Source organism: Scyliorhinus torazame, chromosome 12 (assembly GCF_047496885.1).
Source record: "Scyliorhinus torazame isolate Kashiwa2021f chromosome 12, sScyTor2.1, whole genome shotgun sequence".
Lineage (NCBI taxonomy): Eukaryota > Metazoa > Chordata > Chondrichthyes > Carcharhiniformes > Scyliorhinidae > Scyliorhinus > Scyliorhinus torazame.
The window spans coordinates 97189522-97214318 of NC_092718.1; the positions used below are offsets into that span (position 1 = coordinate 97189522).

General features: G+C 54.0%; 2 protein-coding genes across 2 annotated transcripts in view; one reads left to right on the forward strand and one right to left on the reverse strand.

The window, feature by feature from the left end:
* Positions 1-203: 203 nt before the first annotated feature.
* Positions 204-5848, reverse strand: LOC140387091 (myelin-associated glycoprotein-like). Its single transcript, XM_072470099.1, has 4 exons — positions 5491-5848; positions 3683-3994; positions 2921-3208; positions 204-544 (listed from the first exon to the last, which is right to left on the reverse strand). The coding sequence occupies exons 1-4, from the start codon at positions 5750-5752 to the stop codon at positions 204-206; spliced, it is 1203 nt and encodes a 400-aa protein (XP_072326200.1). The 5' UTR covers positions 5753-5848.
* Positions 5849-11616: 5768 nt separating this feature from the next.
* Positions 11617-24797, forward strand: part of LOC140387092 (sialic acid-binding Ig-like lectin 13) — a 46605-nt gene continuing 33424 nt past the window's right edge. Inside the window, exon 1 of the mRNA XM_072470100.1 lies at positions 11617-11638. Within this exon, the coding sequence (XP_072326201.1) occupies positions 11617-11638 (22 nt within the window). The remainder of the gene's footprint in view (positions 11639-24797) is intronic.

Here is a 24797-nt window from a genome sequence, read left to right on the forward strand (position 1 = left end):
GGATAGAGTGGAGGCATGGGGTTTAAGTAGGGTGCTCTTTCCAAGGGCCGGTGCAGACTCGATGGGCCGAATGGCCTCCTTCTGCACTGTAAATTCTATGATCGGGTCTGACCAATGCCCTGTATAACTGTACTGAAATGTCCTTACTTTCATATTCCATTTCCCTTGCGATAAAATACAACATTCAATTTGCCTTCCCCAAATCATTTGCATATTAAGTAACATATTAGCATGCTAAAGTTCCAGGTAAGTAAGGGTGTACCTGGTGAGTGGAGCTGGTGTTCTCTCACACTAACACCGTGCTCATTCTCTGCAACACACAAGATCAGATTTTCAGATCCAGTTGGGAGAGTCAGTGTCAGGGAACTCTGCACCAAGCGGCCACCCACTGGCCAGGAGTGGACTGCAACTTCTGAAATATTCCCAGTCAAGTTTCTCCCAGCGAAATTCCAAGTGATGTTTGCTGGTGGATTGGCTCTGACAAGGCAGATACAATAAACTCCGTTCTTGGAATGGGTACAGTTCAGGTCTGATACAGGTTTATCTGAAACAAAGGAGAAGATTGTGTTTATGTAGTTATATTGTGTAAATCTATCCAACTTGTGCTATTCACCAACGGGAGGTGATGAAAGGCTTGTCACAAAGAATAATTTACAGTCTTAATTTAAGCCAATAATCATAGATAAACTAATGCGGGGGGGGGGGGGGGGCGGTGACAGCCCCTTGGGGGGCATTGTAACAAAAACATCAAAATTGAAAGGAGACTTACAAAAGCAAATTAAATTGCCATTCCCGGGGTTGACGATGTCCCCAATCCCCGCCGTGCCAGCCGGTCACGGAAACAATCATTTATACATTGACATTGAAGTAATGAAACATCACAAATCACTCCACGGGCATATTAAGGAAGACGGGTTGAGACCAGCCACATAAGGAGATGCCTTATAGATACCATAAACCAGGTTTTAAGCAGTGGCTCAAAGGAGAAGAGTAGCTCGAGGGAATGTCTGAGAATGGGAATTTTAAACACGAGGGCCCAGGTGGCTGAAATCCTGGCCTCTAATGATTCCGCCATTAAACTCTGGGATGTTAAAGAGGTCGAGGAGGGCAGAGATCTCTGAGCTTCCTGGGGCAGCGGGAGGTTACAGAGATCCCCGGGAAGAGCTCAAGTAGGGATTTGAAATCGAGACTTTTATTCGAGTAGAAAATCAAGCCATTGCTGAACCCGGAGCCCTTTTGTTTCGTATGAATCAATCACATTACATTTATTTGATGTCTTATAGAGTGAACGTTTTCCTAATCTCTAATAAATCAGGAACCCAGTTATAAATTTACATGGAGCCAATGAGCAGTTGAGTTAAACTGCCCATTGTGATGGACTATCCTGGAGATACAACCTCTGGATAAGCCAGACTCCCGAAGTGAATGTGTCAGTTCTGATGAACACCTCACTAACATTCAATCAGTTTACTCTCTCTATTTTAATGTTGTAAAATTGTCCAGTTCTGATTGAAAAGAAACACCCGAGCAGAGCTCAGCCGCCAGAGCAACAACTCAAAGAGCCTCGTGGATTGAATGTAAGGATTGGCTGATTGATCCAAATCCCTCCACATTCAGCACCAGGATCGCTTTGCCCTCAGAATGAATTGCTGCCTCGGTAGTGAGGACACATCCACCATGTGGCGGACACCCCGATGTGAAACACATGTCCAGGGGGTGGCTTATTCCATCAGCCGGGGCCACTTTGTCCAATGTCCCTGATCATTCTGAGAATATTCCTAACGCCGGTCCGTGTGGTAACGGCGTGTTTACATTGGAGAACAGAACACACATTTCAATTCAGGGCATCGACATCACTGACGCCCCCGAGTGTATCGAATAGGTTCACTCATCACTTCCATTGCACAGAAATGTTGGTGTAACTCATGGCGGTGTCCAGTTTATTTGCAGCCACGCACCAATATTCCCCCTGGTCTCCAGAACTAACGTTATGAATGAAGAACTTCAGGTTATTGCGGAAAAGTTGCTGATCTCTACCCCAAGTCTACTCAATGTCACATTGACCGGGGGGATCTCCGAAGATTTACAATACAATAAGAATGAATCTCCTTCCACTGTAACTGTGGAAGAATTGACGATTGGCTTCCAGAACGCATCTGAAACACACGAGTTGATTGGTGCTATAAAAAAAATGAAGATTAAAATAAAAGAATTCGGATAACAACATATGAAGAACATTTTCCGGATATGGTGTTCAACTTGTTAAATAAACTCGCAACAAATGGTGACCAATTGCTTGAGCACATTTAAAACTTAACCTTCTTTTCACTCGGCATTTTTCTCATCTTGACTTCAATGAGTTGTGTCGCTGCCTGGCTGAGCCTCTGCTCAATGAACCCACCAATCCAGAGACCATTCTTCCCAGATGGAGAATCCTTACATCGCCCATCATTCCCACCCCGGTGTGGAGCTCAGTTATAGCTAACACCCCAGCCAGCTCCACACCACAGCCCAATGATCACATTATTTTCCAATTTACACCATATCCGGGATTATAATAATCTTTATTGTCACAAGTAGGCTTACATTTACACTGCAATACAGTTACTGTGAAAATCCTCTGGTCTCCACATTCCGGCGCATGTTCAGGTACACTGAGGGAGAATTCAGAATGTCCAATTCACCTAACAAGCACGTCTTTCGGGACTTGTGGGAGGAAACGGGCACCGGGAGGAAATCCACGCAGACACAGGGAGAAAGTGCAAACTCCACACAATCAGTTACCCAAGGCTGGAATCGCACCTGGATCCCTGGCACTGGGAGGCATTACTCCTGGTCACCAAATTATTAAACCAGGGGCAATGACACTAGTGAGGCAGCCAACTACAGTCATTAAAGTTCAGGGTAATTTAGGATGTACCAGGTGAGTAGTGCTGATGTTCTCTCACACGAACACCGTGCTCATTCTCTGCAACACACAAGATCAGATTTTCAGATCCAGTTGGGAGAGTCAGTGTCAGGGAACTCTGCACCAAGCGGCCACCCACTGGCCAGGAGTGGACTGCAACTTCTGAAATATTCCCAGTCAAGTTTCTCCCAGCGAAATTCCAAGTGATGTTTGCTGGTGGATTGGCTCTGACAAGGCAGATGCAATAAACTCTGTTCTTGGAATGGGTACAGTTCAGGTCTGATACTATTGTGGGTTTATCTGAAACAAAGAAGATTGTGTTTATGTAGTTATATTGTGTAAATCTATCCAACTTGTGCTATTCACCAACGGGAGGAGGTGATGAAAGGCTTGTCACAAATAATAATTTACAATCTTAATTTTAAGATAAAGTTACTGCAATAAAGTTACTGTGAAAATCCCCTGGTTCCGGCGCCTGTTCAAGTACACCGGGGGAGAATTCAGAATGTCCAATTCACCGAACTAGCGCGTCTTTCGGGACTTGTGGGAGGAAACTGGAGCGCCCGGAGGAAACCCACGCAGACACAGGGAGAAAGTGCAGACTCCACACAGGCAGTGACTGGAGTCGGGAATCGAACCCACGACCCTGGCTCCTTACTTAGAAATGAAATTTCTCAATCTCAGTTTGCAAATGATCAGTTTCTCAGGCGGGTTACAGGCAGATTCTGATATTTACCCACATGCTGATTGGATGAATCCAGGGCAGATACCTACATTGCACATCCAGTGGAGTAGCTACTTGACCAGCTGCCTGTCCATCAGCTGTGATAAGTTGACAGGTCAGGATTTCCCCAAGGTTTTCCAGTGATGGGGTGAAGGAGTAAGTTGATGACACCGTCCAGGAATCCTCCAGACTGTTCCTGATGAGTTGTGAAGTTACAGAGTCAGGTAGAGTCGGAAGTGAACGCACTTCTAGAATCCACTGCAGCTTATAATTGGCAGTGGAACAACTCTGGCTGAGTGAGCAGGTCAGATGGGCTGGTTTTCCCGCTATTAACTGTCCTGGGACTAAGATCCCCGGATTCTCTGTCAGGAGCAGAGGAAATCTGAGTTACTCAAAATTCAACTTACAAAACCGATGAGAGAGGATCAGAGTCTGAGAAAAACATTACATGAAGAAATCAATTCTCTTATTATTCGCGTTGTTACCTGTTACAGGTAAAATCCCTCAATTCCTCCGACTCAATCAGAACATATGTGTGTTCCCTCCGTTAATAATCTGCCCACTCGTTTCATCCTATTGGCCGGGAATAATTTGCTTTACTTGCCAGGATTGGGAATTGAGGCGCTTTTCCTGACCAGCTCAGTCTGATAATTAACGGGAAAACTGGATAAAATGAAGGGCAATCTTCCCGCTTTGAACCCGGCTGCATTCCCGGCCTCTTGTGCTTGGATAGGAAACAGGCGGTGCCCCAGTCATCCTGGAGACCTTCCGTGCCCGTTGGGCACCGCTGGGATTGGTTTGCTTTATTGACACCATAATCACAGATTGGTTTGGTGTTTTCATTCCCACTTGTTTCAGGCAGTTTCCCTTTCAGACACTGTCCCTTTAATTTGTCCCTCAGCTTATTTGATTTACTTTCTTCATTTACGTTGATCAAAATATTTGAACATAATTGGTTGAGTCTGGTTGTCTATCCGGGAACTAATTTCTCCTTCATTCAGCATTGTAATCCTTGCCTTTCAAACACTTAATTAACTTTGAATTCTCTACTTTATGAGGGCGGTTTGGACATTTTCAACTGATTTTAAACTTTACATTAGATATTGGCATTTTCTAGATCAGTATCGCGGACACTAACAACCAATGGGATCTCACGGGGAGCGAGTCTTCACATCAAAGTTATGACATTAAGTTTTGATGTTGTAAATTAATGATTCCACTTTGCACTCGATGTTAGCGCTTTCCGGGTCTGTATCGACTACATTCACAGCCAGAGGGATCTCCAGGATAACGAGCCTTAAAATCAAAGTTTGTGGGTCTCTCCTCTCGGACTGAAAAGTGGGTTCAAATCCCACTGCCGGGAGTTCCAGTACATTAGGGCAGTGACACCTCATCAGGGATAAGGCGGTTTGACCGGGTTATGGAAGTCGCTATATAAATGCAGGAGATGCATCTATGTTCATTAAACCGACACTCGAGGGGGTATTAGCGACGGAATTCCTCCCATGTGCTGACGGTTGTGAGGCCCCTCCACCATTCAGACTGTGAATCTTCACTCAATTTGCAGCCTCCATTCAGGACTGTTTTTTGCTGGCGGTCTGTCCAGTTCCAACTCATTTCCAAATCCACACTCAGTCACTGGGCAGCTCCGGGAATGACTGCGAGTGTCCGGGAATGACCGGGAATGTCAGTAACCTGCTCCTATCAAGTCAATAACCTAACACCCTCCGCATATGTTTCATTGTCCCAGCCCTGGCGTTGAAACGTTTGACATTCACCGATAGTAACACCACACATTGCCACCCAGCTCACTGAGAAAGCGGAATAAAAACTCCTCAGAAATAAATGGAAAACCTACCCACAATTGAGAGAGAGGCAGGAGTGTCGCGATAGTGATTTTTTTCAGTCTTGCAGGGAGTGCTACTCTTCAGCGTGAGGTAATAGTCCCCTTCATCTTCCCTCCTGATGTTCTTTATCAATAAGGAGCACTGCTTCTCTGTCAAGTTGCCCCTCAGTTCGGTTCTCCCTTTATATTCAGGGTCTACACCGGCTGGATCTCCGGAATCGTAGATAACAGAAACCCCAGGGGTACCAGGATTTAAGTCCCCCTTTGACCACATAATCCATGGGTTTCTGCATTTGGCGGGATAATCAAATGTACACGAGATCTCTGCACACGATCCTCTCACAGCCTGAACAGCCCAGGGCACCCTCACACTCCATAGAGAACTGTGGATAACTGATAAACAAATATCAATTACATACAAATAGTGAGCTCGCCAATGATAAACCAATCAAAATAATCCCAAAATGTCATCTTAGTACTGTTAATTTTCTCTTGGAACATCCACAATATTTAATCAACAATAAGAATTGTACATGTTCCCGTTGAAGTTATACAAATTCAGGTCAATACTTAATTTTAACACATTAACATCCATGTTCACAATTCAGTCAATCCAGGAATATACAGAATAGAATTTGCAGATGGACACAGACTGAATCGGAAATTATTAACTGAATAGTGTACCTTGGCTAAACATCAGGATGAGGGGAACACACTGCATCATCTTCATCACTACACAAGGTTCACCTTGCAGAAAGGAAAGAGAATTGTCTCCGTCCGATTTCAGACTGAACCTGGTGTTGGATTCCACTTGCTGATAATCTATTTCTTATCGATTACAATCGAAGCTGAGAATAGGGAGATCCAGTGCTGGGAACACGGCTTATTGGGAATGGATTTAACCTCGCACAGTTTCAGAAACTCACTCACTCTCAGTGACTCTTCCTAACACTCTCAAACAGCTACAATATGAAGCTGGGCAGGAAGTTTTGACCCATACAGTTGGTGGGTGTGATGATGCCAAACTGGTGACAAAGACTCTCCAATTGAGAATTGCATCTCGATTGTCATCAGCCATACAGATAGAGGACAGGAGGAACCATTTTAGATTCTACCAAAAATAGCCTTACACACACGCTTTAGCCTCAGGTCCCTCACACCCTTTCTGCTATCCTGTTAATACACTATGAATGTGATGTTGCGGTTACTGCTGGAATCATCACCTGCAATCATATGGCTTTCACACCTTCTGTAGTTTAGTCTAAAACAAATGCATCTTAAATGTCAAAGGGGCGTAAGCATTTTTCTCAGTAAATCCATGCATACAGGTAATGTGCTATTTTTTGACTTGACCTCAGATGTTTACTCTCAGCATTTGACAGTATGAAATTAACCTGAGCTGCTACAATAACCCTTTCCAGATTTTATTTGCTGGATTGGATTTCTGATTCTGGGACTATTGACTTGTGCTTTTAGATCAAAATAGCAAAACTGTTGGAAACACGACTTCCTTAGGCAGCCCTTTCCAAACCCACGGCCATTACTATTTAGAAGGAGATAGGGAACACCTGGAAGTTCCCTTTTTTTGAAAAAATATACATTATTTGCAAATTATCAGAAAGAACATTTGAATCATTTCAAAATGGCCTTCACAGAAAGTGCAATAATATTTAGGTTTTTTACATTAACCCTGTGGCACTCTGAGGTTCATCAACACAGCCAAAGAAACATCACAGACATTTCAAAATGGCCTTTACAAATGGTGCAGTGGTGTTTACATTGTCTTCATAGATCAAGTTGTATTCTGAGGAGCTTCAATACGATAATGATATACTTAATATTCACTGTATACGTTCAATGTGAGTCATATGGCCCACAGGGTCTCTATACAATTCCTCTCCCCCAGATCATTAGGGCTGAAAGGTGTTAGACACTGACCTTCCCCCATTGCTCCTCTGGGGCGGCTGCCTCATGTACCTTCCTCCGCATGTAGTCCTGGGCTTTGGAATGTGCACAGCCTGCAACACTTGGCCATTCCTTCACTGTCACTGGGTTGATATCCTGAAACTACCTCCCCAACAGCACTGTGGGTGTACCTACACCTCATGGGCTCCAAAGGTTCAAGAAAGCAGCTCAGCACCACCTTGCCAAGGGAAATTAGGGATGGGCAATAAATGCTGGGCCGAGTCAACAATGTTTAATTGTGGTAAATTATTTATTTTAAGGGGGAACAACTTATTCCACATGATTGGTGTGAACAAATCTAGGGTTTCACCTGGGAGCCTGAATCAAACACTGCACAACTTTAATCTGTGTGCATACAGAATTAGGTTAACAATCAATAATAGTTCAAGCAGTTAGACTGTGGGGTGCCCCGGCCACTGGCACCTTGGAGCAGGGTTAATGGTCTATCTATTCCTTCACTTGTAGGTCACAGTAAAGTAGGTCCTAAAACTCACGGGCAAGTTTCTTCATTTACTGACGCCAAAATCACGAAACGTAATTAGGCGGAGAATAGGTTCCATCGCCAAAATCACGGCACGCACTAAGTTGACGCGACATTGTGATCCTCCGTCACCTCGACAGCGGCGTCAATGCGTACCGAACTCCGCGTGCATATCATTAGTGGGCCTGATCCAGTATTCCCTGGGGCCTCCGCAATTCCTCTCCTCCGATGGGTCAAATTCCCGATGGCGCGGTTCACATGTGCCTTTAAAAATTGTGAAACCAGCGTGGTGGCTGCTGAGGGAGAGAGAGAGGATGTCGGACACAGAGGAGAGCGACTGCGGCTGCCGGGCCGGGATGGCTCGGTTGACTGGGATGGGGAGGACCCTGCCAGAACTGGGGGAGGGAGGGTGACCGGGGGAATAGGCTGAGTTGCCGGTGTGGCCCCCCATGGGACTGAGGCGGTGTCCAATCATGGACCGCTATTGCCGCAGCCATCTTCACTGACCACCCACCTTGGCCCCTGGTTCTGCAGAGTGACACAGGCCATATGGGTGCCCCCAACCCTCCATGCGCACTCCCTCTCCCCCTGCCAAACACTTCCCCCCCCCCACCCAGTCGCAACCCACCGGCGGCCCACCTAGGGAAACACCCACACTAGCCCCTGGGGAGACCGCGGTGCATACCCCTGGAGGGGCAGTGACAGACGATGGTACCATGGCATCAGGTGGGGGTGCCAAGTCCAGAGGCCCTCATGGTGCCGGCCACTGACTAAGCCAAGGGTGCTGGGATGGGGGGGGGGGCACAGCCCACGGTGTCACCCGTGGCCACCGTATAAGCCATTGGACCTGGTTGGGCACGGGAGTACGCACCATGCCAACATGTTGGCCTTTCACCCCCCTCAGTCAATGGATGTTGGAATTCAACCAGCAATGATGGCCTTCCCGCTAATCGCTGCAACCCTGGGGGATGCCCTATGGCTCTGAGAGCGGGCACTCCTGAAGGAGGAGGAGGAGACTGTAGCAGCGGAAGGTGCAGCAGCAGAGTGTGCCCGTGAAGGACAGGAGGCAGCTACCCAGGATGGAGAGGGGGTGCCATGGAGGCTCCACAAGAGGCCTCGTGTGTACTGCCACCGCATGTCATTCAAGGACCTGTCAGACTGAGCATGATGTCGAAGACTCCGGCTGAGCAGAGAAACAGTGCGACATATCTGCCAGATGATGGCACACCAGGTACGCGAGGGTATGCGGGAGGACACCCACTCCTGGTGCATCAAGGTGATGGTCGCATTGAATATCTACGCGATGGGGTCCTTCCAGTCGCCAAGTGGGGACTTGTCCCGGATCTCACAGACCTCACAGATGTCATCACAGAATTCTCTATGCCTAAGCAGTTCAATCATCCACTTCAATATGAACCGACCCCACCAGGCTGCCCAGTTGGCGGGGTCCACCACCATCGATGGGATGCCCCGTGTCCAGGGGGTGATCAACGGGCTGCATGCCTCCCCCCCCCCCCCCCCCCCACGGGTGCATGCAAATGACAGGCTGCTGTCCGCCAACTGAAAGGGGTTCTATTCGATGAACGTGTAGCCGATATGTGACCATCAGCTGTGCATCATTCGCGTCTGTGCCCAATACCCGGGCAGTGTGCACGATGCCTTCATCCTGGCACACTCGATGATTCCTGACATATTTGAGATGTCCCGCCATCTCGGGGGGATTGGCTCCTGGGTGTCAGGGGTTATCTGCTGCGGTCGTGGCTGATGACACCTATCCGGAGGCCACAGACTTACGCGACACCTGCTACAACAACGACCATGCAGCAACCAGGGGTGTGAGCGAGCGGTGCTTCGGCTTCCTGAAGATGCGGTTCAGGTGCCGGGACTGCTCTGGAGGGGCCCTCAGGTGAGGCTCCTCTGACACCTGACACCGTCAGTCCTGGAGGTCCTCCCTGCTCTCGACCAGGATCTGCACACTTGCGGCCATGGAGCACAGGGAGTGGACCATCGCCGTCTGGGACTGCACCACATCACACTACAACTGTGCCACCAACTTCTGGGTCTGTGTCACATCAGCCAGTGATTGCGCCGTCTCCCTCTGGGACTGTGCTACCTCTCTCTGTGTCTGCGCCTTGTTGGCCAGCCCCTGGGCAATGCCGCCGACGTTCCCAGCCATGGCCTGCTGTGACTGGGCCACGCTCAGAAGCGCCACGGTGATGTCCAGGTGGCTCTGGCACATGGTTGCCTGTGAGTCGACAATCCTGCCCTGGGCCTCAGCACAGAATGCCCCAAAGTTTGGACATGCTGATCCATAGCCACGGCCTTGGCCCCCAATGCCTCCACCGCAGATGCCACCCGTGTGGTGTTGGCCTGGCTGGCACGCATGGTCGGCACAACCCCCTGCACGCAGTTGGACTCCTCCAACTGCACCTGCAGGTACCGGATGCTCGCCGACAACCATTCATGTAGCCCCTGGCTCTGTGACTATATCTCCACTATGGATGGGACAGTCTATTCCAGAAGCCCGAGACCTGTCTGGACGGCAGCGAGTTCCTCAGATAGGCAAGCCCTCCAACCATCCACCCCCTCGTGTGTTGCTACCTCCACCTGCTGTACCAGATCAGCTGTGTGGTGCACACCAGAGAGTGTCCCAGAAGCCTTTTCACTAAAGTGCCCAACCAAGGTGAGTGTCTCTGGGATAATGGGGGGTGTTGGAGACAGCTGTGATGGAAAGTCATTGTCATCCTCCGACCTGAGCTCCGGGGATGCTCCGCCTCCGATGGCCGAATTCCAGACCACGCGGGACACATGTGGTTTCAGCGGTCGGGAACACGGCGTGGCAGCTGCGGACAGTGTCCAGCGCCACCACACTCAGCCGAAATCAGTGCCGCTGGCTGGGGGGGGCTTTCGCGAGGGCTGAGGGGGATGGAGGGGGTTGGCCAGGGTGTGTCCAGTGGATGGCGTATGGTTCGCGAATGGTAGGTCGGATCCGCGCACGACTGGCAGCATGTTGAACGGTGTGATCGCTGAAGGGACCCAGCCATTCTCCAGCCATTTTCAGCGCAAGAGCTGGGAGTTTCACCCGGCGCCGCTGCTAGCCCCTCACCAGTCCCGAAATCGGAGAGGGGTCGGCGCCGGCTTTTGGGTCGGAAAACACCCGTGAATTCTCCATTTGAACCGGTACTGAGCTGCTAAAACGGACAGTCCCGGCCCACATCTTTGCTTTCTGTTCTGACTGGATCCCATGCAGAACATTCATTATCTACAGCTGCACCCTCATATCAGCATGGGCGGGATTCTCCCATTGGAAGGCAGAGTGTTGACACCGTTGTAAAAACTGGAGAGTTTAACGACAGCGTCATCGGACCGCTAAGTGTAGCGATCCTCTGCCCTGCAGGAGGCCAGCACGGCACTGGAACGACTCACGCTGCTCCAGCTGCCAATACCGGCGTTAAATGGGCGCCGCAGGTCTTCGCATGCGCGATGCGGCCGGCACAAATGCACGCAGGCGCACTGTGACTGGCGTGAATGCGCAAATGCGCAGTAGCCTTCTTCTCCGCGCCGGCCCCGACACAACATGGCGTAGGGCTACAGGGTCCGGTGCAGAGCAAAAGAGGCTCCCACAAGGAGACGCCGGCCCGTCGATCGGTAGCCCCCCCCCCCCGCCCCCCCACCAGGCCGCCCCAGACAGGATGGATGCCAAGGTTCCGTCAGGTAAGACCAGATGTGAACGGCGCTGGCGGGACTCGGGCATTTTTGGGCGGCCACTCGGCCCATCCCGGGCCGTCACCAATAGTGGCGATTCTCCGGCCACCGGGGAGGCGTTGTGCGAATCGCGCCCTGCCTGCCGATTCTCCGACCCGACGTGGGCTGAGAGAATCCCGCCCCATGTTCTTGTACGTTTCATTTCATTTTTTGACCAATTAAAAAATGACAGTACTTAATTTAATTTTTATTTATTTTCGGGTTGTGGATGTAATTGGCTAGACCAGCATTTTTTCCCCATCTCTAATTGCCCTTTGAGAAGGTGGTGGTGGACCTCCGGCAGCAGATGTAAACGAGAACGGGCACCAAGAGATGCTCTGACCCGACCTGACTCGCAAAGCGCATAATAAGTAGTGCTAGCTGCAAACAACATTTAAACAGAAGATCAGGGGAAACATACAGCACCTTAACATGCTCAAAACATCAGCAACAAGAAAGGGGGAACCTTTTTCTCCGCATGTGCTCCTTAGACTCACAAGGCTTCGTTGGAGCCATTTATACTTGTCCGGCCTGAGGACTCGTACAGATGGCTGTCTTGTTGAGATGTCCTCGCCGTGGCGTTACAAAGTTTCTTGTCTGCTGAACTAACGATGAACAGCTGACCCCGGCGGGAGAAGCAGTACAGACTCTCCTCTCCTTATAACGTGGAATGTTAGGGGTTTGAATGGATCAGTGAAGCGGGCGAGGAGTTTTGTACACTTGAAGGGTCAGGACCCGGATGTTGTGTTCCTACAGGAGACCCACTAGTGGGTGAAGGACCAGATGAGGCTTCGCAAAAATTGCGTGGGACAATTCTTTCACTCAGGCGTTAATGGCAGGGCCAGCGGCATGGCTAAACCACACAACAATGTTATTTGGTCCCTCCCGGGTTATGGCTGACCCCAGTTGTTGCTACATTATTGTCTGTGGTTCACTGGGAAATACTCCAGTTATTTTGGTGAATATTTATGCTCCCAATTGGGATGGCTCGAGCTTCATAAACTCCCTGATGAACACCCTCCCCGAGTTAGACTCACATCGAATGATATTTTTTAAAAATATAAATTTAGAGTACCCAATTATTATTTCTAATTAAGGGGCAATTTAGCATGGCCAATCCACCCACCCTGCACATTCTTGGGTTGTGGGGGTGAATCTAATGTCGACACAGGTAGAATGTGCAAACGACACACGGACAGTGACCTGGGGCCGCGATCAAACCCAAACTGGGATGTCCAGGGCATTGACTTCTTTCATGGATAGTATTGGAGAGTTTGACCCATGGGGTTTTCTGCATCCAAACAGTGAAGTTTATCTTTTTTTGCATGTTCACGCACCTTAGCCCGATTGATATTTTTGTTGTTGACAAATCCCTCCTCCCCTCAGTGAGAACAGCTGAATAGTCGGCAATTGTCATCTCAGACAAAGCCCCTCATCGTGTTGAATTTTGCTTTGATTTTGGGCCCCCTGAGCAACTACCCTGGAGACTAGACACCACCTTATTGTCTGATGACAGATTTTGTGAGCAATTGTCTGCTGCGTCAGAGCCAATATCACTGGCGACACTATGGGAAACCCTAAAGGCCATCATAAAGGGGGAAATAGGGCAGCAAGGTGGCGCAGTGGGTAGCACTGCCGCCTCAGGGCGCCGAGGTCCCAGGTTCGATCCCGGCTCTGGGTCACTGTCCGTGTGGAGTCTGCACATTCTCCCCGTGTTTGCGTGGATTTCATCCCCACAACCCAAAAGATGTGCAGGGAAGGTGGATTGGCCACGCTAAATTGCCCCTTAATTGGCAAAATGAATTGGGTACTCTAAATTTTTTTTTTTTTAATTAAGGGGGGAAATTATCTCATATAAAGTTCACATTGTGGAAAAGGAGAGAGACGAACGACAAAAGCTGACGGAGGTTGACCACCAATATTCTGCTGCCCCAATGCTGGGGTTACTGATGCACAGAAAAAATCTGCAACGGCTCTTTGAATTGTCCTCCGCAAACAAAGCGGTGCATCAGTTACAATGTTCTAGGGGCACCTTCTATGAACAAGGGGATAAGGTCGGCCGTCTTCTTGTGCATCAACTTAAGAAGCAGGCAGCCTCCTGAGAAATTCCTCAGATTTGGAGCAAAGAAGATAATCTAATCCCAGCCCCTCTCCAAGTAAATGCAGCTTTCAGTATGTTTTACCGTGAGTTATATGAGTCAGAGCTTCCTCCAGATACTTCAGATATGATGAGGTTTCCAGATGGTTTACACATCCCAACCATTGAGGAAGGCAGGAAGCGGGAACTGGAATCCCCCCTTAAACCCAGAAGAACTACAGAAATGTGTCAGTAGGCTGTAATCTGGCAATGTCCCCAGTCCTGACGGCTTCCCACCCAAATTTTATAAGAGGTTCTCAGAGCAACTAATACCATTAATTTTGGACATGTTCAATGACTCACTGTCTTGGGGATCATTACCCCCGCCTTGGCCCAAGCCACAATCTCGGTGCTCCTGAAAGAGGGTAAGGACCCAGTGAAGTGTGGGTCATACCGACCCATTTCACTCTTTACCACGGATATTAACATATTGGCGAAAGTCCTTTGCGACCCGGATGGAGTCATGTCTTTCTGATATAATTTTGGAGTATCAGACAGGCTTTATCAAAGCTAGACAGTTATTGGTCAATGTCCAATGTCTCTTGAACATAGTCCTATCCCCCTTATCTACTCAGGAACCTGGGGCGTCATTCTCCGACCCCCCAGCGGGTCGGAAAATGGCCGTTGGCCGCCGTGAATTCTGCCCCCGCCGCCCGCCGAAGTCTCCGAAGGGAGAAAAGTCGGCGGGGCGTTAATGGCGCCACAGATGTCGGAGAATGGCACGGGTGGGCGCAAGGCAGCCGATTTTGGGCCTGCCGATATTCTCCCGTCCGGATGGGCCGAAGTAAATCAAACCTCCTTTTGATCGGCGTCAACCTGTGCTCCAGCTTCACGCCGACCAGCGTGGAGGTGGGTGACGGCCTGGGGTGTTGGCCGCTGGGCAGGCGATGGCGTGGCCGCAGTCTGAATTTGTGGGGAGAGGTGTGTGTAGGGTTGTGTGTGTGTGTGTGCGGCGGGGGGGGGGGTGGTTAGAGTGGGCTGGGCTCCGGGGGAGTGCCGGGAGGGGGGGTGAGTGCCGGGGAGGGCCGGGAGGAGGATGGGGGATACGTGCCGGGGAGGAGGATGGCGGGTCCATGCCGGGGAGGGGGATGGGGGGTCCGTGCCGGGGAGGGGGATGGGGGGTCCGTGCCGGGGAGGGCCGGGGAGGAGGATGGGGGGTCCGTGTCGGGGAGGGGGGTGGGGGGGTCCGTGCCGGGGAGGAGGATGGGGGGTCCGTGCCGGGGAGGGCCGGGGAGGAGGATGGGGGGGTGCGTGCCGGGGAGGGGGATAGGGGGTCCGTGCCGGGGAGGGCCGGGGAGGAGGATGGGGGGTCCGTGCCGGGGAGGGGGATGGGGGGTCCGTGCCGGGGAGGGGGATGGGGGATCCGTGCCGGGGAGGGGGATGAGGGGTCCGTGCCGAGGAGGGCCGGGGAGGCGGATGGGGGGGTCCGTGCCGGGGAGGGGGATGGGGGGGTCCATGCCGGGGAGGGGGATGGGGGGTCCGTGCTGGGGAGGGGGATGGGGGGTCCGTGCCGGGGAGGGCCGGGGAGGAGGATGGGGGGTCCGTGCCGGGGAGGAGGATGGGGGGTCTGTGCCGGGGAGGGGGGGTGCGAGGGCAAGTGAGTTGGTCCACCTGGCCAGGTGCCAGCCTCCAATAGTTGGACCCATGCGGTCCATGCCACCTGGCTGGGGGGAGGAGGAGGTATGGACAATGATGACATGTCGTCGTTCCGCAGCCCCCCCCCCCCCAACCAGCAGGCCGTCATGTTTTCCGATCAGCCAGCGATGTTGGCCGCCGTGGCGGCAGCCGCTAATGTCTATGTTGCCGTGGATGAGGAGGAGGAGGAAGAGCGTGCCAGAGAGGCGGCGCAGGCTGCCGCAGAGGGGCAGGCGGCAGCCGCCCAGGCTGGAGGGACACCCGACCGACAGGACGAGGAGGGGGAGGAGGACGTCGCGGCCCCACGACAACGGAGGCACCCGAGGGTGCCCCATGTGTACCGGCCCCGGCAGTCATACCAGGACCTCACGGACCGGGAATGCAGGAGGAGACTCCGGATGAGGCAGGAAACCGTGGCACACATCTGCCACCTGCTGGCACACCTGTCACCGCGTGGCACTGGCGGGGGACACCCTCTCCCTGTGTCCGTCAAGGTTACGGTGGCCCTGAACGTTTATACAACGGGGTCATTCCAGGCACCGAGTGGGGACCTGTCCGGCATATCGCAGACATCGGTGCACCGGTGCATCCGGGCAGTGACAGACGCCCTATATGCCATGGCGCACCGCTACATCCGCTTCCTTGTGGACCGGGCCAGCCAAGATGCCCGGGTCGTGGGCTTCTCTGCCGTGGCCGGGTTCCCCATGGTCCAGGGCACGATTGATGGGATGCACGTCGCCGTGCGGCCACCTGCAGATAACAGGGCCGTGTTCACCAATAGGAAGGGGACCTATTCAATGAACATACAGGTGGTCTGCGACCTCCGCATGATGATCCTGCATGTCTGCGCCCGTTACCCGGGCAGTGTACACGACTCATACGTGTTGTCGCGGTCATCCATCCCCGGCATGTACGAGGTATGCCATCCCCGGCTGAGGGGCTGGTTGCTGGGCAACAGGGGCTACCCATTGCGATCGTGGCTGATGACGCCTGTACGGAGGCCACGCAATGAGGCGGAGAACTGCTACAATGATGCCCATGTAGCGACAAGGGGAGTGATAGAGAGGTGCTTTGGCGTGCTGAAGATGCGTTTCAGGTGCCTGGACCTCTCTGTGGCGCCCTCCAGTATCGGTCAGATAGGGTCGGTCGCATCATTGTGGTGTGCTGCGTCCTGCACAACATAGCCCAGCAGAGGGGCGATGTGCCGCAGGCAGAGGAGGACCGAGTGGAGGAGCAGCAGGAAGAGGCGCAGTCCTCCCCAGATGAGGGGGATGGGGGCAATGGTCAGGGCAGACGGGCTAGACACGGGCGGGTGGCTGTCCACCGTTACCGGCTGGGCCAGCGGGCACGGGACAGGCTGATAGCCGCCCGCTTCACTGACTGGATGGGCGTGGGAATCGGGTCGTATGGCCACAGACCGCACACCATGGCAGCAGCCGACCACCCCCCCCCCACCCATCCACCCACCCAGCACCCTCACCCCCCTCCCCAACCCCACCCACCCCACCCGCATGCACACCACCCCCCCATTGCCGATCCACCTGCGGCACAATGGCCGGGCTCACACAGTTGCCGGTGGACGCGTGTCTATTGCAGGCCATGGAGGATGATGACAACCCGCCCTGCGATGAGCTCCTGGTCCACATCGTTGGACTATGTCTGACCCATGGCCACAGTACCACCATCCACCCGGACCATCCCTGCATGCGGCTGTGACACTGCAGCGCACGGTCCCGTCCTCTGTCCGGGGGGATGTTGATTGCGGCCCAGGGGGAAGGGGGCAGACTCACATGGGGCTGAGGTAAGACCACTCCTCACACACATACTTGCGCTCAACGTACATGACACCCCCGCACGCTTTGGACAGAGCACAAAGGCAGCTTCTGTAGGTGTAACATTGACTTTAATAACGAACGGAGTTCATGCACGTGCCCTAGCCCCTAAAACTCATCTGTGACCTTCACCCGTGCCAACTTACTCAGGTAAGCGAGCTGCCAGCCTGTCCTGCCCGTTGCCCACCCGATGCACCTGGGACAGAAGGGGGGGAGTCCGAGGTGTCGCGGTGTTCCGGGACCTCCCCTACAGGGGGACCCGGGACGGACCACAGCACCTCCTCCTCCCTCGGAGTGCCCGATGGCCCCCAGGCCCCTACATGGGTGGGGGATGCGAACGGACTGGCCATCCGACGCCCCCCCGACATCTGGCGCTGCCAGTCCTGGAGGCCCGTGCTGGTATCGACAGGGGTCTGCAGGTTTGCAGCCATGGAGCTCAGGGGATTGGCAAACCCTGTCTGTGACTGTGCGACGCCGGCTCGCACATGGCCAATGGCGCCGATGCCCTCAGCGATGGCCCGCAGAGACTGGGCTATGGCCTGCTGAGACTGGGCTATGGCCTGCTGAGACTGGGCCATGGCCTGCAGAGACTGGGCCATGGCGTTGAGCGCCTCTGCCATCTGGCGCTGGCACTGGCTCATGGCCGCCTGTGAGAGGGCAGCCATGTCCTGGGCCACAGACGCCGCCTGCACGGAAAGCCCCAGGCCTCGCAAACCGTTCCCCATGTCTGACACCGTTGCACCCATTGCCTCCACCGTGGACGCCACCCGTGCGGTGTCGGCCTGGGTGGCACGTATGACCGGCACCACTCCCAGCTCCTGGACGCGGGTGGACTCCTCCACCTGCGACTGCAGCCGCCGCAAGCCGGCCGTCACCCTCTTCACTCGTCTCCGGTTCGGTGGTTGCATCGGATCTATGGGTGGGTGTGGTAACTCCAGGAACCCGGGATCCACATGGGCGGCAGATGTTCGCTTGGGCTGGGCTGCCCTCCGACCGCCCGGCCCCTCTGCTGCTCCTACCTCCGCCTGCTGTACCGGGACGGCTGTGTTGTGCGCACCAGTGAATGTACCAGACGCCTCATCACTAAAGTGCCCAACCGAGGTGAGTGTTTCTGCGATGGTGGAGGGTGTTGGTGACAGCAGTGGCGTTGTGTCGTGCTCTTCGTCCCAATCTGAGTCCATGGCACTTTGGGGTGGGGGTTCGTCTCCACCCATCCAATCTGTGTCACTGTCCGGTATTTTGTTTTCCTGGGTAGTGCTGTCCCGGGTAGGGGTGTCCTGGGTAGTGGTGTCCTGGGTAGTGGTGTCCTAGGTAGTGGTGTCCTGGCTCGGCTGTGACGGGGGCCTGTGGCTGCCCCTCTCGTCGCTGGGTGGCACAAGCCTGCGCCGTCGCACCCGCACGAGACGGGGGCGTCGTCTCCCTGTTGCTCCAGGTCTCTCCGTCTCCCGTGGTCTCCAAGGGACATCCTGCGGGCGTCGCATGCCGGAGGGTCCAGGTCTCTCCGTCTCCCGTGGTGTGCGAGGGGCATCCTGCGGGCGTCGCATGCCGGAGGGTCCGAGTCTCTCCGTCCCCCGTGGTGTGCGAGGGGCATCCTGCGGGCGTCGCATGCTGGAGGGTCCGGGTCTCTCCGTCTCCGGTGGTGTGCGAGGGGCATCCTGCGGGCGTCGCATGCCGGAGGGTCCGGGTCTCTCCGTCTCCCGTGGCCTCCGAGGGGCATCCTGCGGGCGGTCTGCATCTGCGGGGATGGGTGCCTCGACGTTTGCTCCTGCGATACACAATGAAGCATGCATGGTTAGACACGCAGGCAGTGATCAGGTGATATGGGGGAGGGGGATATAGGGGAGGGGGGATATGGGGGAGGGGGATATGGGATGGGCTGTCGGTGGCTCACTTGCTAGTATGCCCCCGACCTCTGCATCAGCAACCTCCCGGTCGTCAGGTCCGCCAGCCAGTTCCAGGGCCCTTTCCTCATGTTCGGTCAGTGGCCTCTCATCAGCGGGGCCTCCTCCAGTCCTCACATGCTCCCTATTGTTGTGTGCGCGCTTCTCCTGTGTGGGGGGGGGGGTGGTGGCAGGGGTAAAAGGCAACACTGTTAGGCAGGTATATGAATGCACGCCATCGGTTGCGCGTGTATTGCAGAGGTTAAGGTTAGGGCTGGATTCACTTGGGGATATGGGGGATATGTGTGGAGGGGGGATATGGGGGATATGGGGGAGGGGGGATATGGGGGAGGGGGGATATGGGGGATATGGGGGAGGGGGATATGGGGGAGGGGGATATGGGGGAGGGGGATATGGGGGAGGGGGGATATGGGGGAGGGGGGATATGGGGGAGGGGGGATATGGGGCAGGGGGGATATGGGGATATGGGGAGGGGGGATATGGGGGATATGGGAGAGGGGATATGGGGGAGAGGGGATATGGGGGAGGGGGGATATGGGGGATATGGGGAGGGGGGATATGGGGGAGGGGGGATATGGGGATATGGGGGAGGGGGGATATGGGGAGGGGGGATATGGGGGAGGGGGGATATGGGGATATGGGGGAGGGGGGATATGGGGGAGGGGGCGATATGGGGGAGGGGGGATATGGGGAAAATGGGGGAGGGGGGATATAGGGGATATGGGTATCGGGCAGGGGAGGGGGGGGCTCACCCTGGCTGCTCTGACAAGGTCGTTCACCTTCTTGTGGCACTGGGTGCCTGTCCGTGGTGTCAGGGCCACAGCGGTGACGTCCTCTGCCACCTCCCTCCACAGACGCCGGCTGTGGCGTGGGACAACTCTGCGGGCATGTCCGGGATACAGGGCCTCCCTCCTCTGCTCCACTGCGTCCAGGAGCGCCTCCACATCCCGTGACTGGAACCTCGGGGCTGAGCGGCGGCCGGCCATCCGGTCGGGTCTTCCGGTCGGGTGTTCTGGTCGGGTGGGGGGGGAGCAGCGCGTCCTTATGAGCCGTCACGTATGACGCTGCACGCCGTGTACCACGTGAGCAAGCACGGATCCTGTCACGTCGCTGCTAGCCCATTTCGGGCTGGAGACTTCGCGACGTTTTTGGCGGCGTGATGCAGGTCGGATTTGCGCCGTTTTTTGCGCCGATCGGCGGACTTTGCGCCGATAACGGAGAATTTTGCCCCTGAAGTTATAGTATCTTTGGATGCAGAAAAGGCATTTGATATGGCAGAGTGGAACTCCCTTTTTGAGATCTTGGACAGATTCAGGTTTGGCCCTAGATTCTCCTCCTGGGTTTGTTTGATGTACAATTCCCTGAAAGCCAAATATGGGGTGGAATTCTCCGACACGCCACCGGTCGGAGAATCGGCCGGCGCCACGCCGTCCCGACACCGGGACACAATTCTCCGCAGTGCGGAGAATTGGCACCATCGGCACCAGCGTGATGCCGGTTGGGATATGGGGGGACTCTCCGGCCCAGGCCAGCACGGGCCAGCGGGTCGATTCACCGGGCCCGATGTGCTGAGCGGCCGTCAACAAAAAGCCCAGTCCCGCCAGCGCCGTTCTAACATCCTCTGAGTCGGCGGGACCTCAATGTTGAAGGGTCCGGGGGCGGTCTGTGGAGGGGAGGGGGGGTCTGACCCCAGTGTCAGCCTCCATAGTGGCCCGGCCCGCGATCAGGGCCCACCAATCGGTGGACTGGCTTCTCTGCCCCCCGGTCTCCTTTCCTCCACGCCGGCTCCTGTAGCCCTGCGCCATTTGGCATCGGGGCCGCCGTGGGGAAGAAGGCCACTGCGCATGCGCTAGTTGGCGCCGACCCAACTGTGCATGAGCGGATCCCGCGCTGCTGGGCTCAGGCCAAAATCGGCAGCTGAGGCGGCAGGGCCGTCCTAGCCCGCTGTGGACTGCAGAATGGGGTCCCAGAACGGCCGCTGACGCCGTAGTAAAACACTCCCATTTTTAGTGCGGCATAGGCACTTAGCCGCCCGTTTGGAGAATCCCACCCATGACCTCTGAAGGGGGTGTCCAGCGATGAGACTTCTTGAAACTGAATAGCTAGGTTGCCACTAGAGTAGTTCTACACAAGTTGTTTATTAAGGATTGAGATTAATGGCTTCCGGGTGCGGCGATGACCAGCTGAGTCGCACATTTCGGCAGCTCCCTGTGAAACGGACTTTTGGGCTCTTGATAGGAGCCCCAACGGCAATTTTGACGGCTAAAAACACTGTGCGGTAAACCAGAAGGGAATCCCCCCTGGATACGGATGGAAAAAGGAGAGGGAAGTGGCCAGATTGCAGTGGATCCTTTAGAACAGCGGCAAGGAAGGCAAGCAAAAACCAAGATGGCGTCGGAAGGTGGCAGTTTAACATGGGGCCCTGAACAACAAGAGTTTTTGAAATGCTGTGTGGAAGAGATCAAAAAGGAAATGAAGAAAGAGCTGTTGGCCCCGATACTACAGGCGATCGAAGGGCTAAAGGAGGAACAAAAGACCCAGGAGCGGGAGCTTCGGGTCGTGAAGGCAAAGGCAGCCGAGAATGAGGACGATATACAGGGCCTGGTGGTGAAGACGGAGACGCAGGAGGCACATCAGAAACGATGTGTGGAAAGGTTGGAGGCACTGGAAAACAACGCAAGGAGGAACAACCTGAGGATTCTTGGTCTTCCTGAAGGTTTGGAGGGAGCGGACGTCGGGGCATATGTGAGCACGATGCTGCACTCGTTAATGGGAGCGGAGGCCCCGGCAGGTCCGTTGGAGGTGGAGGGAGCATACCGAGTGATGGCGCGAGGACCGAGAGCAGGAGAAATTCCCAGAGCCATAGTGGTGAGATTCCTCCGTTTTAAGGATAGAGAAATGGTCCTTAGATGGGCGAAGAAAACTCGGAGTAGTAAATGGGAGAACGCGGTGATCCACGTTTATCAAGACTGGAGTGCGGAGGTGGCGAGAAGGAGGGCGAGCTTTAATCGGGCCAAGGCGGTGCTTCATAAAAAGAAGATAAAATTTGGAATGCTGCAACCGGCAAGACTGTGGGTCACATATCGAGAGAGGCACCACTACTTTGAGACGGCGGATGAAGCGTGGACTTTTATTGTGGAAGAAAAACTGGAATGAGCGGGTTATTAAAAAGAACGTTCGAACAAAGTGGTGGGGCGAATGTGGGGGGCAAAGAGGGGTTTTATGTACCAATCCTGCGATGCGGTAACTTTTCTCTCTCCCACAGGTGGTGATGGGGGAGGAGGGGAGGTGGAGGAGATGGGGCGTTTGCCATTGGGGGCGGGGCCAAGGGAGAAGCGCGGGCTTGGTTCCCGCGCGATGATAATCATGGCGGGAATAGAGAAGCAGGAAGGAGGGGGCGTCGCACGGTGCGAGCCGAGGTCACGGGGGGAAGCCGAGGTCAGCCAGAGTTTGCTGACTTCTGGGAGCAACATGGGGGGAGTAATTACGCTAGCGGGGGATCTAGCGGGGGGGGGTGGGAGGGGGGAATTACTGGGTTGCTGCTGCTGGGGAGAGGGGGGAGCTGGTATGGGAGAGGATGGGCGGGGGGGCACCGCCTGGGGGAGATACAGCTGCGTGGGAACCGGGTGAGGAGCTGGAAAAAGGTGATGGCTAATCGACAAGGGGGGGGGTAGGAAGCCCCCCAACTCGGCTGATCACGTGGAACGTGAGAGGGCTGAACGGGCCGATAAAGAGGGCACGGGTACTCGCACACCTTAAGAAACTTAAGGCAGATGTGGTTATGTTACAGGAAACGCACCTGAAACTGATAGACCAGGTTAGGCTACGCAAAGGATGGGTGGGGCAGGTGTTCCATTCGGGGCTAGATGCGAAAAACAGGGGGGTGGCTATATTAGTGGGGAAGCGGGTAATGTTCGAGGCAAAGACTATAGTGGCGGATAACGGGGGCAGATACGTGATGGTGAGTGGCAAACTACAGGGGGAGACGGTGGTTTTGGTAAACGTATATGCCCCGAACTGGGATGATGCCAATTTTATGAGGCGGATGCTAGGACGCATTCCGGACCTAGAGATGGGAAAGCTGATAATGGGGGGAGATTTTAATACGGTGTTGGAACCAGGGCTGGATAGGTCGAAGTCCAGGACTGGAAGGAGGCCGGCAGCAGCCAAGGTGCTTAAAGATTTTATGGAGCAGATGGGAGGTGTAGACCCGTGGAGATTTAGCAGACCTAGGAGTAAGGAGTTCTCGTTTTTCTCCTATGTCCATAAAGTCTACTCGCGAATAGACTTTTTTGTGCTGGGTAGGGCATTGATCCCGAAGGTGAGGGGAACGGAGTATACGGCTATAGCCATTTCGGATCGCGCTCCACACTGGGTGGACTTGGAGATAGGGGAGGAAACAGGAGGGCGCCCACCCTGGAGAATGGACATGAGACTAATGGCAGATGAGGGGGTGTGTCTAAGGGTGAGGGGGTGCATTGAAAAGTACTTGGAACTCAATGATAATGGGGAGGTCCAGGTGGGAGTGGTCTGGGAGGCGTTGAAGGCGGTGGTTAGAGGGGAGCTGATATCAATAAGGGCACATAAAGGGAAGCAGGAGAGTAAGGAACGGGAGCGGTTGCTGCAAGAACTTTTGAGGGTGGACAGACAATATGCGGAAGCACCGGAGGAGGGACTGTACAGGGAAAGGCAAAGGCTACATGTAGAATTTGACTTGCTGACTACAGGCACTGCAGAGGCACAATGGAGGAAGGCACAGGGTGTACAATACGAATATGGGGAGAAGGCGAGCAGGTTGCTGGCACACCAATTGAGGAAAAGGGGAGCAGCGAGGGAAATAGGGGGAGTGAGGGATGAGGAAGGAGAGATGGAGCGGGGAGCGGAGAGAGTGAATGGAGTGTTCAAGACATTTTATAAAAAATTATATGAAGCTCAACCCCCGGATGGGAGGGAGAGAATGATGGGCTTCTTGGATCGGCTGGAATTTCCCAAGGTGGAAGAGCAGGAAAGGGTGGGATTGGGAGCACAGATCGAGGTAGAAGAAGTGGTGAAAGGAATTAGGAGCATGCAGGCGGGAAAGGCCCCGGGACCGGATGGATTCCCAGTCGAATTCTATAGAAAATATGTGGACTTGCTCACCCCGGTACTGACGAGGACCTTTAATGAGGCAAAGGAAAGGGGACAACTGCCCCCGACTATGTCTGAAGCAACGATATCGCTTCTCTTAAAGAAGGAAAAGGACCTGCTACAATGCGGGTCCTATAGACCTATTTCCCTCCTAAATGTAGATGCCAAGGTCCTGGCCAAGGTAATGGCAATGAGAATAGAGGAATGTGTGCCGGGGGTGGTCCACGAGGACCAAACTGGGTTTGTGAAGGGGAGACAGCTGAACACGAATATACGGAGGTTGTTAGGGGTAATGATGATGGCCCCACCAGAGGGAGAAACGGAGATAGTAGTGGCGAAGGATGCCGAGAAAGCATTTGATAGAGTGGAGTGGGATTATTTGTGGGAGGTGTTGAGGAGATTTGGTTTTGGAGAGGGGTATGTTAGATGGGTGCAGCTGTTGTATAGGGCCCCAGTGGCGAGCGTGGTCACGAATGGACGGGGATCTGCATATTTTC